The sequence below is a fragment of the Theropithecus gelada genome, chromosome 7b (assembly GCF_003255815.1).
Source record: "Theropithecus gelada isolate Dixy chromosome 7b, Tgel_1.0, whole genome shotgun sequence".
NCBI lineage: Eukaryota > Metazoa > Chordata > Mammalia > Primates > Cercopithecidae > Theropithecus > Theropithecus gelada.
This window is the reverse complement of record NC_037675.1, coordinates 53,585,799-53,601,275: the sequence shown is the minus strand read 5'-3', so window position 1 is coordinate 53,601,275 and position 15,477 is coordinate 53,585,799. Positions and strand designations below refer to the sequence as shown.

At 42.3% G+C, this 15,477-nt stretch overlaps 1 protein-coding gene across 1 annotated transcript; it reads right to left on the bottom strand.

Annotated features, from left to right (window-relative positions):
• Positions 1 to 302: 302 nt before the first annotated feature.
• PTGER2 (prostaglandin E receptor 2) lies at positions 303 to 14,631 on the bottom strand. Its single transcript, XM_025392226.1, has 2 exons — positions 13,538 to 14,631; positions 303 to 1,684 (listed from the first exon to the last, which is right to left on the bottom strand). Exons 1-2 carry the CDS (start codon positions 14,378 to 14,380, stop codon positions 1,451 to 1,453), a joined length of 1,077 nt encoding a protein of 358 aa, XP_025248011.1. The 5' UTR covers positions 14,381 to 14,631; the 3' UTR covers positions 303 to 1,450.
• Positions 14,632 to 15,477: the final 846 nt, after the last annotated feature.

The window sequence follows — 15,477 nt, the reverse complement described above, 5'->3', positions numbered from 1 at the left end:
CTTTTTTTTTTTTTAGGAGTGGCTATCCAATAATAACACTATGTAAAAAATAAGATGGTTCTACTAATTTAAGGATCATACTGGAAGGGTAAAAACTGGAGGAAAAAAATATCTTCTAATACCAAGTATTATAATGAATATTTTAAACTCTAATTGGCAACCACACTTTTAAAACCTGGCAACCACACTTTACGAATCTGCCAAATTAAATATAATTTTTCCACTTTGATCTCATTTAAACGGTACTATGTTTATATTAATTGCAAAATGTTATTTGAGGGACTTCATAAAATACTATTCCATTTTCAAATTTTTGTTTTATAGTTTATTTTTGTAACATTTCAGATGAGTTTACACAGTAACTATGATTAAACAGTGCAAATTCACTGAAATATTTTGATGCTGAGTTTACATTTACATGCCAAACATTTAGAAATATATTAAGATATGACTCACTGCTACATGGTTTCCCATATAAGATGAGTCAAACCATGTTCCCTAAATAAAATATAGACAGATGAATTTTGGTACAACACAGTCGTCTTATAAAGTCTATTTTACTCATGGCCCCAATATCAACATTAAAAGCGTTCCAGTATATCTGAAGAATGAACCAAAATTTTCAGTTTTTAATCCTAATATCTGGCTTCCTACATGGCCACATATATCCTCCCCCAGAAATAGGATAAATAAAGAGTATTAATGAGAATTAACTGTCTTGAGACATTTCTATTATTTCTTGTTGAGAGAACCATTCCTAAAGTCTTTTTGATCACTATTAGCATATGGACGTTATAAAATAAATAACCTGACAACTTGACCTGTAGTTCCAGGAGGATGAGTAAACAAAACTGATGTTAACCGACTGAGTCCACTCTTGTAAGAATAGTACTGTAGTGACTCCCACATACACAAACATCACTGTAAACGGTGCCTATGATTTTCAACTTCATTGTTCAAATAAAGTGTTCACTAAGTGATCACAAGAAAGCAGGCTTGGTTGCTTCCACATATCGACTTCCTAGAGACTACATACATATGAAGCTTAATCTGGTCTGGCTGTACACTATACGTTTATAATGGTAGTAGCAAGATTAAAATAGAAAATACAGTCACTATTTGGGGTTTCAAACAAATTACAAAACCACATGCTTTGTCATTCAACAGGAAAGCTTAAATCAAAAGGCAACTGGATCTTCAGTGCAGCCGATTGTTCCTCCAAAGGCCAAGTACCATGCTCATTGAGGGTAGGTTTTGTAGCTCCTTCTGACACTTTACATGAAGTGCCTTGTCAGCAGGTCTGTAGCCTTGACCACAGCTTAAATGTCTGTTTACTCCTTTTTATTAGGGCAGCTTCATTTTGTTTACACACAGTTTTCATTTCTTCAAGGAACAATTTCAAAATGATCTTCCAGATGCTATATAACTAAGAACTTTTAAACTACTGACCTCAAAGGTCAGCCTGTTTACTGGCATCTGACTGTGTAGAACAGGAAGTTTGTATCGTATCTTGTGTTCTTAATGAAATCCGACAACAGAGGACTGAACGCATTAGTCTCAGAACAGGAGGCCTAAGGATGGCAAAGACCCAAGGGTCAATTATTGAATTAATTGATAAAAACCTAAGAGCTTGGAGGTCCCACTTTTCCTTTCTGGAAGAGGTTTCATTCATATATGCAAAAATCTGTAAGAAGCAAAGAGGAAAAATGATGTTAGTTTTACATCGTAGCAGTAGACAGGCTTAGATCCTATGTTATGTCTTGAGATTTAAAAGCAAAACCATGTTTTGTCTGTGGTAGTGGGGGGGGAACGAAAGGTGGGTTGTGGGAATCTCACCTTTCTTCCTCATGTAAACTGTAACATAATGAATGTATTTTTTCCCTTTGAACTCAATGAAAGCATGTTTTCTGTGGAATGCAATTAACATTAACACTATGCACAATGTTCTGGTGTCATTGGGAATGGACAGAAATAAACTTTTCTTGTCATCTAGAATAGAATCTTTTAATAATATAAATAATAATGATAATATTAGTAGCTCCAATGTATCAATAACCTAATATATGTGTCATGAATTGTTCTGGGTACTAACCCTGCTTTATCTCTACTCCTTAGAGAAACTCTGAAACTTAGAGATTGTCTCTTTTTTACAGATAGGGAAGTGAACTTCAGGAAAATTAATAACATGTTACATTTACTTCCAAATACTAAATCGAATGATCGCAATTCAGTGAGACAGGGTCTGCAATGGAACACCCTCAGGGGGAGTATGAGTTCTGGCCATTGGACTGGGTTTGAATCCTAGCTCTGTATATAGTTTGGGACCAATGGCAAGATATTAATAATGCACCTTTCTTCCTCAGTTTTGACATCTTTAAAATGGGTGATAATAATAACACACCCACTTCACAGAGTTGCTGAAAGGATGATAGGAAGTGATGTGTGTAAGCTACTTACATCAGTGCTCACATCGTAAGTGCTCCACAGTGTTCATTGTTATTATCTCCATTTTACAAATGCAGACACTGGGGTATAGAAAATTAGATAATTTACTTAAGTACCCAGAGCTGATTAGTGGCCAAATCAGGATGCAAATTCCAACTCTCCTGATGGCAGTGCAGTGCTCACTGTGTGCTACATGCAGGCCTGTATTAGCAAAGGCCCCAGAACAATGTCCTGAACACTGGAAAGCTGACACATCTTTACATGTGGACCAAACTGCTCTACCAGCTCTCAATCAATTTCTTAGATACTTAGGGAGCAACACAAATGTTTGGGCAGGTTGGAAGGAATGGAATAGTGCATCTTGATAAAGATTACACTTCCACAAAATTCACAGAAAAGAGGAAAACAAAGGTAGATCACACCTAGTCATTTAAAACCAGTGCTTTATAAGGCTCCAGGGTCTTTCTTACCAATGGCTTTAGAGACCTAGCCCCTCTTTTCTTCGCTCCTTTTCTGCAGAAGAAGGAGCAGTTTGTTTCCTTTCTCCTAGTACTTACTCTGCAGGCATCTGGCAACTGGATATACAAAGCAAATTGCAGAGAGGGCAAAGGGTAGTCATCTTGAGTTTGTTTACATTAGGACAAGGGCAGGAAGGTTTGGCAGCCATAGGTGTTTATGCTGGAGAATCTTGGCATAGGGAATGGAGAAAAGATGTGGCAGATGAGTGAGGAAAAAGAATTGATGGTAGGTTTCCCAGATTACAGAGAGAAGGGGAAAGCTAGGTGAGGAGATGCAATGGAGCAATAGTTTTCCTGTCAGTTAAACTATTTTGGATGAAAACTATACAGGCTGGTGTGTGAAAGGAGTGATTTGGAGGTAAGAAATTCAGGATAATGATGCACATAGGTCTATAGATTAAAACACATTCGTGATTACATATGCACACACACATGTGCACGTGATGCATAACTGAGCACTCCTGTAGAAAGGGCCTGCAGCTGAGTTGATGATCTAGTTTAGCCAGAGAACATACTCACACTGAATTGGCCAGTAGAGAAGTGCAGAAAAGGCATAGCCTCTGGTGTTGCAGCTTCACACATTAAGATGAGTCAGGTTTTCAGGGGAGAATAACCCACATCAGAGTTCCTGAATGTCTTTAGAGCGTGACAGAATAATGAGAAGTGAAAAACTGTTGTAGAGGATGAAGCAATTCTGTACTGTTTCCTTTCCTTTTCATCTACTATGCTGGGTAATTTTGAGAATTGCTTAAAATTTGCATTTTGGGAGGTGACCAATATTTTGTAGAAGACAGCTTTTTTTTTTTTTTTTTTTTTTTTTTTTGTGGTGAAGTCTCACTCTGTCACCCAGGCTGGAGTGCAGTGGTGTGATCTCAGCTCACTGCAACCTTTGCCTCCTGGATTCAAGTGATTCTCCTGCCTCAGCCTCCTGAGTAGCTGTGATTACAGGCACCCACCACCACGCCTGGCTAATTTTTGTATTTTCAGTAGAGACGGGGTTTCACCCTGTTGGACAGGCTGGTCTTGAACTCCTGACCTCAAGATCTGCCTGCCTTGGCCTCTGGAAGTGCTGGGATTACAGGCGTGAGTCACCGTGCCCAGCCAGTTCCTTCTTTATACTTGGAGAAGAGACATACTTCAGTGACCCTCAAAATTCTTGATGTAAGTTTTGTCTTCTACCTCCCCATTTTTTTCTTTTGGTTCTTGTCTTTTGCCTAAATTACTATATTTTTGATCTTACGGATACTGGGATTTTAAAAAGTTGTGGTAAAATAAATATAACATAAAATTTACCATTTTGCCATTTTCAGCTGTACATTAAATACATTTACATTGTGATGCAATCATATTTTTTATATTTTCACTTTTCTGCATATTATGTTTTGACATCTTAAATTCTTCTTGGCTGGGAGAGACTGCCCCTCTAGGGGCTAGCTAATTTGTAGAGACAGCAAAGAGTTAGGCTGGGAGCATATCTGTGATACACAGACTAACCTATCCAGGGCCAGAACTCTTCTATCTAGCCCATACACCCAGAGGAAATATTTATTCTTCTGCTTTAATCATTCCAGTGCCAGGTATCAGGCAACTAGGGACCACCCCTATAGCTTAGAGCCTGCTGAAATTATTCCACCTAACCAACCCTAAACTGTTTACCCTGCTCTGCCTTTCTTGTGGAAACTCCAATAAAGTCTTGGCCCAGATCCTCCCCACCCTCCTGCCCCTCTGCCTCCTGACTGAAACCGATGCTTTTTCATGTGGCCCTGAGCGATCTGCCATGTCTGTGTTTTCCTGAACATCTCCTGTATCTCCTCTTGTGGATGCACTTGACTGCATCCACATAGAAGCACAAGGAACAGCAACCATCACTACGATCTCCAGAAGTATTTTAATCATCTCAAAATGAAACTCTGTACCCATTAAACAATAACTGCCCATTCTCCTCTCCCTCCAGCCAGTCCTGAGTTTTGAATTAAAGGATGTCACAAAGGATATAAGATAATTAATAATATGTCAGTGATATTCAGCAATTCAGTTTCAGAGGTTGGTAGAAGTTATCCATCTTTTTGTGTGCACTACCAATATATAAGAAAAATACCAAGTGCTAATCCCAACGAATCAGTGAATTTTAATTCCTTAGGGCAGGCTCCCTCTACAGGGCTTTGTTAAGAAGGTAGAGCCTTGTTGTGACATTTACAAAGTGGCACAGATGAGAATTAGTGCTATTTTAGCATTGTCATGTATAGAAGCAGCTTCCCATAGAAAACTTCATTTTGGCACTGACCAGATACTATTCTTTTGAGCTACTTTTCTATCTTTAATGCAACTACAAAATGGGTTCAGAATTTTAGAGCAAATGAGGGCTTTTTATTTGGCTGATCATTTAAATCACCTGAGGAGCTTTAAAAATAGGTTGGGCACAGTGGCTCATACCTGTAATCCCAGCACTTTGAGAGGCTGAGGCAGGCAGGTCACCTGAGGTCAGAAGTTCAAGACCAGCCTGGCCAACATGGTGAAACTCCATCTCTACTAAAAAATACAAAAATTACCCAGGCGTGGTGGTGGGCACCTATAATCCCAGCTACTTGGGAGGCTGAGGGGAAGGATTGCTTGAACCTAGGAGGCGGAGGTTGCAGTGAGCCGAGATTGCACCACTGCACTTCAGCCTGGGTGACAGACTCTGTCTCAAAATAAATAAATACATACATACATACATAAAAATATTCTGAGGCATTTCTCCCTTCCCCAGATGTTGTGGGAAGTCAGGGACCCTGAACAGAGGGACTGGCTGGAGCCGCGGCAGAGGAACATAAATTGTGACTATTTCATGGACATTCATCAGTTCTTAAATAATACTCTTATAATTTCTTACACCTGTCTTAGTTTAATTTCTTAATCCTGTTATCTTCATAAGTTGAGGATGTACATCACCTCAGGACCACTATGATATTTGTGTTAACTGTACAAATTGATTGTAAAACATGTGTGTTTGAACAATATGAAATCAGTGCATCCTGAAAAAGAACAGAATAACAGTGATTTTTCAGGGAACAAGGGAAGACAACCATAAGGTCTGACTGCCTGCAGGGTCAGGCAAAATAGAGCCATTTTTTTCTTCTTGCAGAGAGCCTATAAATGGACATGCAAGTAGGGAAGATATTACTAAATTCTTTTCCTAGCAAGGAATATTAATAATTAATACCCTGGGGAAGGAATGCATTCCAGGGGGGAGGTCTATAAATGGCCGTGCTGGGTGTGTCTGTTTTATGCAGTTGAGATAAGGACTGAAATACACTCTCATCTCCTGCAGTACCCTCAGGTTTATTAGGGTGGGGAAAAAAACCCACCCTGGTAAATTTGAGGTCAGACTGGTTCTTTGCTCTCGAACCCTGTTTTCTGTTGTTTACGATGTTTATCAAGACAATATGTGCACCACTGAACATAGACCCTTATCAGTAATTCTGCTTTTGCCCTTTGCTTTGTGATCTTTCTTGGACCCTTGTCAGGAGTTTTTTATTTTGCCCTTGTCCTGTTTCCTCAGAAGCATGTGATCTTTGTTCTCCTTTTTGCCCTTTGAAGCATGTGATCTTTGTGACCTACTCCCTGTTCTTGCACCCCCTCCCCTTTTGAAATCCTTAATAAAAACTTGCTGGTTTTGCAGCTCAGGTTGGCATCATGGTCCTATCAATATGTGATGTCACCCCTGGTGGCCCAGCTGTAAAATTCCTCTCTTCGTACTCTTTCTCTTTATTTCTCAGCCGGCCAACACTTAGGGAAAATAGAAAGACCCTATGCTGAAATATTGGGGGTGGGTTCCCCCAGAACCCAGAGACTCTGACTTAATTAGTCTAGGCTGAGCCATGGGTATCAAGGTTTGCAAACTCCTCCAGGTAATTTTAATGTGCAGCCAGGGTGTGAGACATCCCTTTAGAACCTTATCTAAAACCTGGAATAGTTTAAAATTATTCATTTATCACACTTAAAAACAAAAGGCCCACTTAGGCCTGGGCAATCAAACAAAAGACTTTGAGCTTTCAGAATTCATTTCCTGATCATTAATATACAATCTGATTTTCCCTTGGAAATGGAATCCCCTAGAGATAGCAGCTAACATTTATTAAACACCTACTGTGTGTTAGGCATAGTGCCAAGCAATTTATAAGGCATATTTTGTTTAATATTTACACAAACCTACAAAGTATTATTATTCCCATGTTAGAAGGAAATGAAGGTTTAGAAGATCAATTACTTTGCATAGAATTACAGTCTGGGTAAGCAGAGAAAATGTGGAGTCAAACTGAATCTATGGGACACCACACTTTGCTTTTAGCCGCTACACACTCTGCTGCCGTCTATATAAAAAAGCCTGTAATGTAAAGCTTCGCATGAAATTCACAAATGTCTGACCACATTATGGGTTTGGAGGAGATTTCTCTTCAAAGATGTCACAAAGGTTTATGGATATCATGGTTCCTGTTTATGGACTGAAAAGCCATGGCTATTGCTAAGTAGCTACTTAGCTTTCACTGGGACTTCTTTCTCCTCCACACTTTTCCACAGTTAAATTGCAAGCATAGATTGTTATATGGTTATCTGCCTTCTGAAAGACACTAAGATGTCCTGACTATAGACTTTGCCTAATTTATTCTTTAAAAAAAACATTTTGTGGGGAGATTATTTTTGAGGTATATGATGCTTTAATGAAATTCTTTTGCCCGAATCACAGGTGCTTTGTGGTAGAGGGAAACAGAAGCCTATTTTCTTTCAGTAGGAAAAACCAGATCCATGTGGCTGCAGGACTAGAGTGTCCTTTGCTCTGTGCTTCTCAGAACTGGAAACAAAAAAAGAGCAAATGCTAAGGTTTAGACCTCTGGGCCTATTTATTCCAAGATGGTGGCTCTTAACTCTTTGACAAACTGATGGACACTACGAACCATCTACCTACGACTCATACAAACATATAAACATAAACTCATATAAACATTTTTGCAAATGATTTCAGGCAGAAAATCCATGCACTTTCCATGCAGCACAGGTTATGGACCCTGCTCTAGAGGAACTTTCAGCCTTTTCTAAATGTACTTACCAGATCCCTGGCCCTTCCCATCACATATATGTCCCAGCTGCAAGGTTCTTAGGTTTAGTTTTCTGTTAGGGGCAGTTTTAGGTAGCAAAATATTCTCAGAAAAATGGAGCTTAGTATACCTTGATAATGTAAACTGAGGCACAATGGACTTGAGCTCAAGATAAGGACAGGGAGTAGAGGGTCAGAAACTTCAAAATAGGTCAGGAGAAGCCAACTGAGCAGACCAAGTTGCAGATTAACTGGGTCTTAAGCCTCTAGCTGGAAAGAGACCTGTTGATTGCCTTCCCGAAACACTGTCTCATCATTTCTATTCTTTTTTTAAACTTAATACTGTGATTGGTTTTTGATATGCCAAAGAAGAAATATACCATCTCCAGAAGCTGTTTCTCTTTAAGCTGAGAACCTGGCCTAAACCATCTGAGATAGCAGTGAGGACCCACTTGACCAAAGGTGTGGACATGATGCACAAATTCTCTTTTGGGGAAAGAAATAAGGTTCCTTCTGTTTACATTTTTAAAACCAGTGTAATTGTGTCTTTATTCAAATCAGTATTCATAATACCAAATGGCAAAGGAGAAAAGACGTCAAGTGAAAACACTCATATAGAGGAACTTTCTCTTAAAAGATCATGTGTATTAAAACTGTCTCATCTATCCCCAAACACATCATTAATGATGTTTAAATGATAAAGGGCCTTCCAGTTGTTTATGGACATTAACTTAAACTATCACCAGGCAAAGTTCATTGTGGTTATACTTAGAGATGTCTGTAGAGATGTCTGGAGTTCTTTTTCATTCCTACCAGAATTGTTATATTTTGCATGTATGTAATCTACCAATGTCATATCAGCTTTTCAACCCCCACTCACGTTATATTTTACATAACGAGTACCACAAATGAACAAGAAACTCTAGTACTGTTTACTGGAGTTTGTTTTGTATTGCCAAGATCAGATTTCCACTAATCAGATTTACCTAGAAGTTATAACCCTAAATAACTTCTAAAATTGGAGAACTTTTAGTATGAGTCAATGGTTTACTCTTGAAATTTTAGAACTGAATAAAAATGCCTAAGCACTTTATCCTCATGGCATGTGGAAAACAGTTTAAAATGGCCAGAAGCTATCCACAATTAGAAAAGTGGTGAGAAAGGGGCTTGATATGAGTTGGATATGAAGACACAACCAGTATCTGAGGCAAGAATAGAGATCTCATATATTTCCTGTGTTCTGTTCCATTTCAGGAAGAGAGTTTCTATTTATCTCTGTAAAATGATGGCAATAGCTGATTAACATAAGGAGGAATTTATTAATTTATACAATATCACTTTAGTGAATAAACAGTTTGGAATATGTTGTTGGTTCCATGCAGAATTTCATATTGGGCAGCCAAAACAATGTCATTTCCCAAACACCACATGGTTTTTGATCACTTAAGAGAGGTTTTATTTGTTCTGATGAAAGATTTTATGTGAGGGATAATCTGATTATTTCTTAATTTAGACCAGCATTTACATTAGCCAATCTCCTAGAATCTGAGTCTCAGCTTTTTGTTTCATAGGTCTGTGGAGAAAAGAAAGGGAACCACATAGTTGGTCCCGGCTCAGCTCCCTTGAGCTGACATGAAGAAAAAGGTCCTTGCCATTTTATTTTTAAAGCTAACTAGTTGGAATTAAGAGGCAAAGTGTCCAGATATTTATAATAGTCTCACAGCTCTTTTATGAAATCTTAGTTAATCTCATCTGTTACCCCTGAAATGAGTACTTTCTCTTGGATAGTGTTGTGGTTAAGTTAATTGGCTCAGTGCTTAAACTGACTAGCTTTGAATCCCAATTCCACCACCCATTAGCTGTGGGACACAGCGTGAGTCATTTGCCTCGTCTGTACAATAGAAATCATCATACTATTTCCTATGATGTTGTGAAGATAATGGGTTAATGCAAAAGTTAGCATTCAAAAGTCTTATTTTGTGGTTGATAATAATGAATATATGAGGTTGAATTGGACTTCACTTGAAGGGACTGGGCCTTTAAAAAAAATTTACAGTTTTACTTCCAAAATTTTGGAAGCCCTAGACTGGCATCTTCGGAGGAAGCAGTAATTCCAACCTGCCCAAACTTTGGGACAATGCTTGACATTAGTAGTTCCAGGTTTCTGAATTCCCCCATTCCCCTCCTCTGTCCACTACTGGAGTGCTGTGGAATAGACTGGTGTCCCACTGGGTACAGCTGTCCTCCTTGTTGCCAGTGGTTTGGTCCACTTTTGAGGGACATAGAAAGCAGCTTGTTATCCTGAGGAAGGAGTGGGAAGAGATAAAGTAGATTGCTACTATTTTCTGGGATACAAAGAAGAAACTTACTTGGAACAGCTTATTAATAATTATTTTACATAACTAATATTTTGAATTGATAATATTTTAGATATATTGGGTTAAATAAAGTATATAATTCAATTAATTTTCTCTGTTTCTTTTTACTTTTTGTTATATGACTACTAGAAAATTTAAAATTTCGTTCGTGGCTTGCATTTGTGGTTCACACTGTATTTCTATCAGATCACGTGCACTCTGTTAGAGAAGCAGAAACACTTCTGAAGGCAACCATAAACCTTTGCTTCTAGAGCCCCCTGTTAGGACATGTGGAAATGATTCCTGCTTCAGGTGTGAGATTGGTATAGGCCACTTCTGACCACAATTTTAGTGTAGGCCAAGTAGAAGAAAAGGACTTGGAGGAAAAAGCAACTTCCCCTGGAGGCACATGCCAAGGATTCTGAATAGCGGAATGTATGAACCAAACAGTAGCCATAAGCTTGAATTTTCAGATAAGCCCTTCAAGAAATAACTTAAAATCAAGATAGTACAGCATTTCGTAAAGCTTAAAGTGCTATGTAAGTGAAATATACTAGCAATTATTCCCAATAATCTATTGACAAAATAAAAGCCATCAGTGGTCAATATAAATTTTCTTATTAAGAGGTGACAATGCTTCACATTTCCATTTTGTGTCGAGTTCATCTGGATATGGTGTCATGGTAGTTCCAAGAACAGAAGTCAGAGAGGCTGGCTTTCTGATTACTTTCACACTAGGATTTTCTCCGGCTCTTTGGGAATCTTTGCCATGAATATATGCGGAAGCAAAAGGAATTTGCTGATAGCGTCAATGCTTAGGGGTGGCTTGGGGGAGCAAAAGCCCCTTCATAGTCTCCATCTGGCCCCCCTAAGCCATAAACAGGAAATAGAAATAAAAACACAGCTTCAAAGCAAAGCTCCTACTCCCTCAACACCTTTTAGCCAGACTTCTGTCGCAAAGCCCCTTCTATCTGGCAACCCTGGAGCAGCCCTTGGCCTAATATTAACTGAGGGAGGGAAAACAGTTTCTGTATCTATATCTATATCCACACACATGTATTTGAATTTACAGAAACATATGGCAGTGATGGAGTTCTCATGGTAAAAGGCCTATTAACATGAAAACAGGGCAACCTGTTGGAAACCACTGCCTTTATTTAAAAAAAATACAGTTTAGGCAATGGGTCAGTCATGGTCAAAGAGGAGACCTTTTTCCTCTTGCTCATGTAGGAAAGAGACTAAAAATCATCTTCACAAGTGTGTTATCACCCCAAACCCATTCCCAGGCTATTTAAGTAGCTGATGGTGGGGGATATTTTTATAAATATACTCACAAATGACAGATAAAACCCTAAGAACTGATATCTTAATTCCCACCACCCTAAGACAGTCTTTCAGGAATACTTTCTGATCTCCGAGCTGAATGCAAAGCTGTTTAGTGGAACTTGAAATGCTTCCTTTCATAGATACATGTTCTGCATCCTAGTCCTGACCTTCAAAAGCTGATTTAGCTCCTAACATCATCAAAAGCTCCTACTAGTAAAATAAATCAAAAGCATGTAAGCCATGTGGGTTTCTACATCACAGCGTTTCTGTTTCATAAACTCCCCTGCTCAGAGTGGTATGGGAGATGCAGCCTCCCACAGTCCGACTTCATTTTATAAGAGGGCGTCTTTGAATATTCCATCTCATTCCCTCAAAGCAACCAATTCAGGACAGTTTCTGCCCTGACAGAGGATGGGGTAGAAGGGTGAGGACAGTGGGGACCAGGGAGAAGAGAACGTAGCTAAGAAAGGGAGTTAACTAGGCTGGGGAGGAGAGAATCATATTCAGGCTTTTGGTACCCTGTGTCCCTTCCCATCCCTGAAGATGAGCACATGAAGATATAAGAAGCAGTAATGGAGGCAGGAGATAGGATAAAGTTACTTCTCCTCCAGCTTTTACAGGTCAGACCTGTTAATAGTAGGCCCTGCCCATCTCTTTTATTTTCTCCAAGATTGTGGCAGGTGGAAGTCACTATTAACTGCTTTGATGCTGCAGCAGCAGTCTAGCTCTTCTGAAGATTAGGAAGTGGAGTTGCCACAGCTCCCAATTCCTAGCCCCTGTAAGAGGCCAGCACATTCTCAGACATATTCCAGGCTCAGCTAAAAGGTTACACTTCAGGAGACTTGAACTCACAGCCTCATATCATTTAGCAGTTAGTTAGCATAAACTAACTGCTAAAGTTGCCCCAAATCAAGGCAGCATGATGCCAGGACTTGATCTCTTGTCCTTCAGTCCCCCAGGTAGCCCCACTCTTCCCTTCCTGAGATGGACCAGCCATTCCTGCATGTAGCTTTGTGCTCAAGTGCATGACTGTAAGCTGAAGGACACCTGTGTGTATTTCTGACAGTGACATTAAGAGGGTGTTTTGCAAGATATTACAAATGCTTAGCAAAGTGTTCCTCCAAGTATTTCCTCTAGTTATCATTATGGTTTTATAAACTTTCATGGCCACAAAGAGTTCCATTCAAATATATAAATTGGGAAACCTATAAACTGATGTTTGTTGGACTTTTAGGACAAATAACAAATGCTCTAAATTTCTGCATCAGGGACCTTTCTCATCTGGGACCATTTTCAATGGCAGCTGGAATGTTATGGGTTGGGTACTACATTTTGCCCTGGCAGGAGCAGAAGGCAAGCATGGAGAACTAGTGGAGAACAGTGGGTGAGAGGTACAGGGCAGCAAACTGCAGCTCCAGGTCATCAGGTTGGAACAGTGACAGCCATCCTAAGGTGGAAGGGGCTGCCTCTTTCTCAATTACTAAGCTAAGATAGGCAACGGCGAGAAAGGGACACCGCACAGGGCTAGGATGAGGAGACTGGCTGGCTTAGCTGAGGCCCAGGACTCCCTTTCGGACGGTCTGTATTACTGTATATGAAACTAGCCTAGCAATGCCCATAAGCCAGGATTGAGGGAGGAAGGAAGTGGGTTAAAGAGGAGGGGAAGCGAGTGGGGAAGGCTACAGATCTTTACAAATTAGGACATATTTTTACAAGTTGCAAAAAGTTTGTAGGGTGGTGGAAAGGGTGGAGGCGTCAGGGGAGAGCATGAGAAGGCTGAGCAGAGCTGGGCTGTGGAAACGTACGGAGTGACTTACCGTGAAAGGCAAGGAGCAGACGGCGAAGGTGATGGTCATAATAGCCAGGAGAATGAGGTGGTCCGTCTCCTCCGCCATGGACACCCTTTCCCCTCTCCTGCGGGCCCCGGGGCCGCCCCGGCCACTGCCCAAGGAAGGTCCGCAGCGGCTTCTCCGACTTCGGCGGTGCATGCGGATGAGGTTGAGAATGACACTGAAGTTGCAGGCGAGCACCGCGACGATGAGAAGCAGCAGCAAGGTGGCGTACAGCTGCAGGTAAGCGGTCCGCCCGTGCCGGATGAAGCACCAGGTCCCGGGGCAGTACTGGACGTACTGCCCGTAGTCCAGCAGCGGCAGCGAGCAGAAGAGCAGGGAGACGGCATAGATGGCGGGCAGCACCGCCAGGCCCCCGGAGCGCGAGACGCGGCGCTGGTAGAAGTAGGGGTGCCCGATCGAGAGGTAGCGCTCCAGGGCCATGGCGAAGAGCATGAGCATTGTGGCCAGGCTGAAGAAGGTCATGGCGAAAGCGAAGTAGGTGCACGCGCGGCTCTCGGGCGCCAGTGCCACCAGGGTCTGGTTCCGCGCGTACGAAGCTAGTACCACCGGGCTGATGAGGCAGGTCCCGAGCAGGTCGGTGAACACCAGCTCGGTCACCAGCACGTGGAACAAGGAGAGGGAGCTCCTGCGGCCGGCGCTGCACCCCGCGTCCCCCCGCCAGCGGCGCGCCAGCAGCGCCAGTGCTATGAGGTTCCCCAGCACCCCGGCCGAGAACATCACGGAGCTGATGGCTGGGCTTTCGCCCGGGGGAAGCCACTGTCGCGTCTCGCAGTCCTCAGGCCAGGAGTCATTGGAGGCATTGCCCATGGTGGGGTGCCTGGAAAAGAGATGTGTCCTCCTCTCCCAGTCTTTACCTGGGAGGAAGACAGTCTGAGAGCCGGAGCGTTCCGAGACTCAGAGGAAAAACGGGAGGGACGGAAATCCAGAGCCCCCTTCCCGCACCCAACGCGCCGACGGCGGCTTGCCCTGGGTCTCCCGCCGCGCGCCGAGTGGCGGCTCGGCTGCTGCATCCGAGCGGCGCTCGAGGCTCCCGCGCCTACCCGCGCAGGCCAAGGCCGGGAGCCAGAGCCTAGGGGAGCCGTCGTCTCCGCCCCCACACCGTCGGGGGGCGGGCCCAGGAGCGCTGGCCAGGCCTTGCAAGTGCGAGTGTCCGCGAGCTGCCGGGGAGGCAGGACGCGTCACACTGGCGGGGGCGTTCCGAGTCCCTGGGGCGCGCCGGCGGGGATGGAGAGAAGGCGTCTGAACACCCGCCGGGCGCGGCACTGGGCAGAAGCGCGCGTGTTGCCGTGCTGGAACTGTCCTCAACCGGCCGGAGAGGCATTTCTCGCACGGCAGTCTGACCTCGGCTGGGAAGCGTTAAGCCCCAGCAGCGAGCTGGGAGGGAGTGCGGGAGCGCTTGCGGGGTCGGCGCAGAATGCACAGAAGATCGGGGCAAAGAGCAATGCAAAGAGACTCACCAAACAATGAAGTTAGGAGAATCCAATCCCATGAAAAGAGCGGAACAAGGGAATAACAGTCCAAAGGCAGCTTGAAGTAAGACCAAAATGTTTTGCTTTGTTTTTTACCATTCCCGGGAAGATACACTAAGAGGTTGAGACAAAAACTGGGAGGAAGTGTAAAGCAAGTGTGTCCATCCAAGGAACCAAACCACGCAATGAGCACCACCGAGCGGCCTGTTGCACTGCCCCTTTGATTCGGTTACTAGCATTTCACCTTTTCCTATGTCAACAGCATAACGAATAACCACTTGGTTAAGCAACCATCAAAGAAAAAAAAAAAAAAAAAGGAATGTTTCTTGTAATTGTACAGAATTGTGTTTGTGGATACATGAAAACCATTGCACATCACTGTTCTGTCCTTAAGCTCAGCTCTGTAAGAAAATGTTGATATTTTGTTTAGCCGTT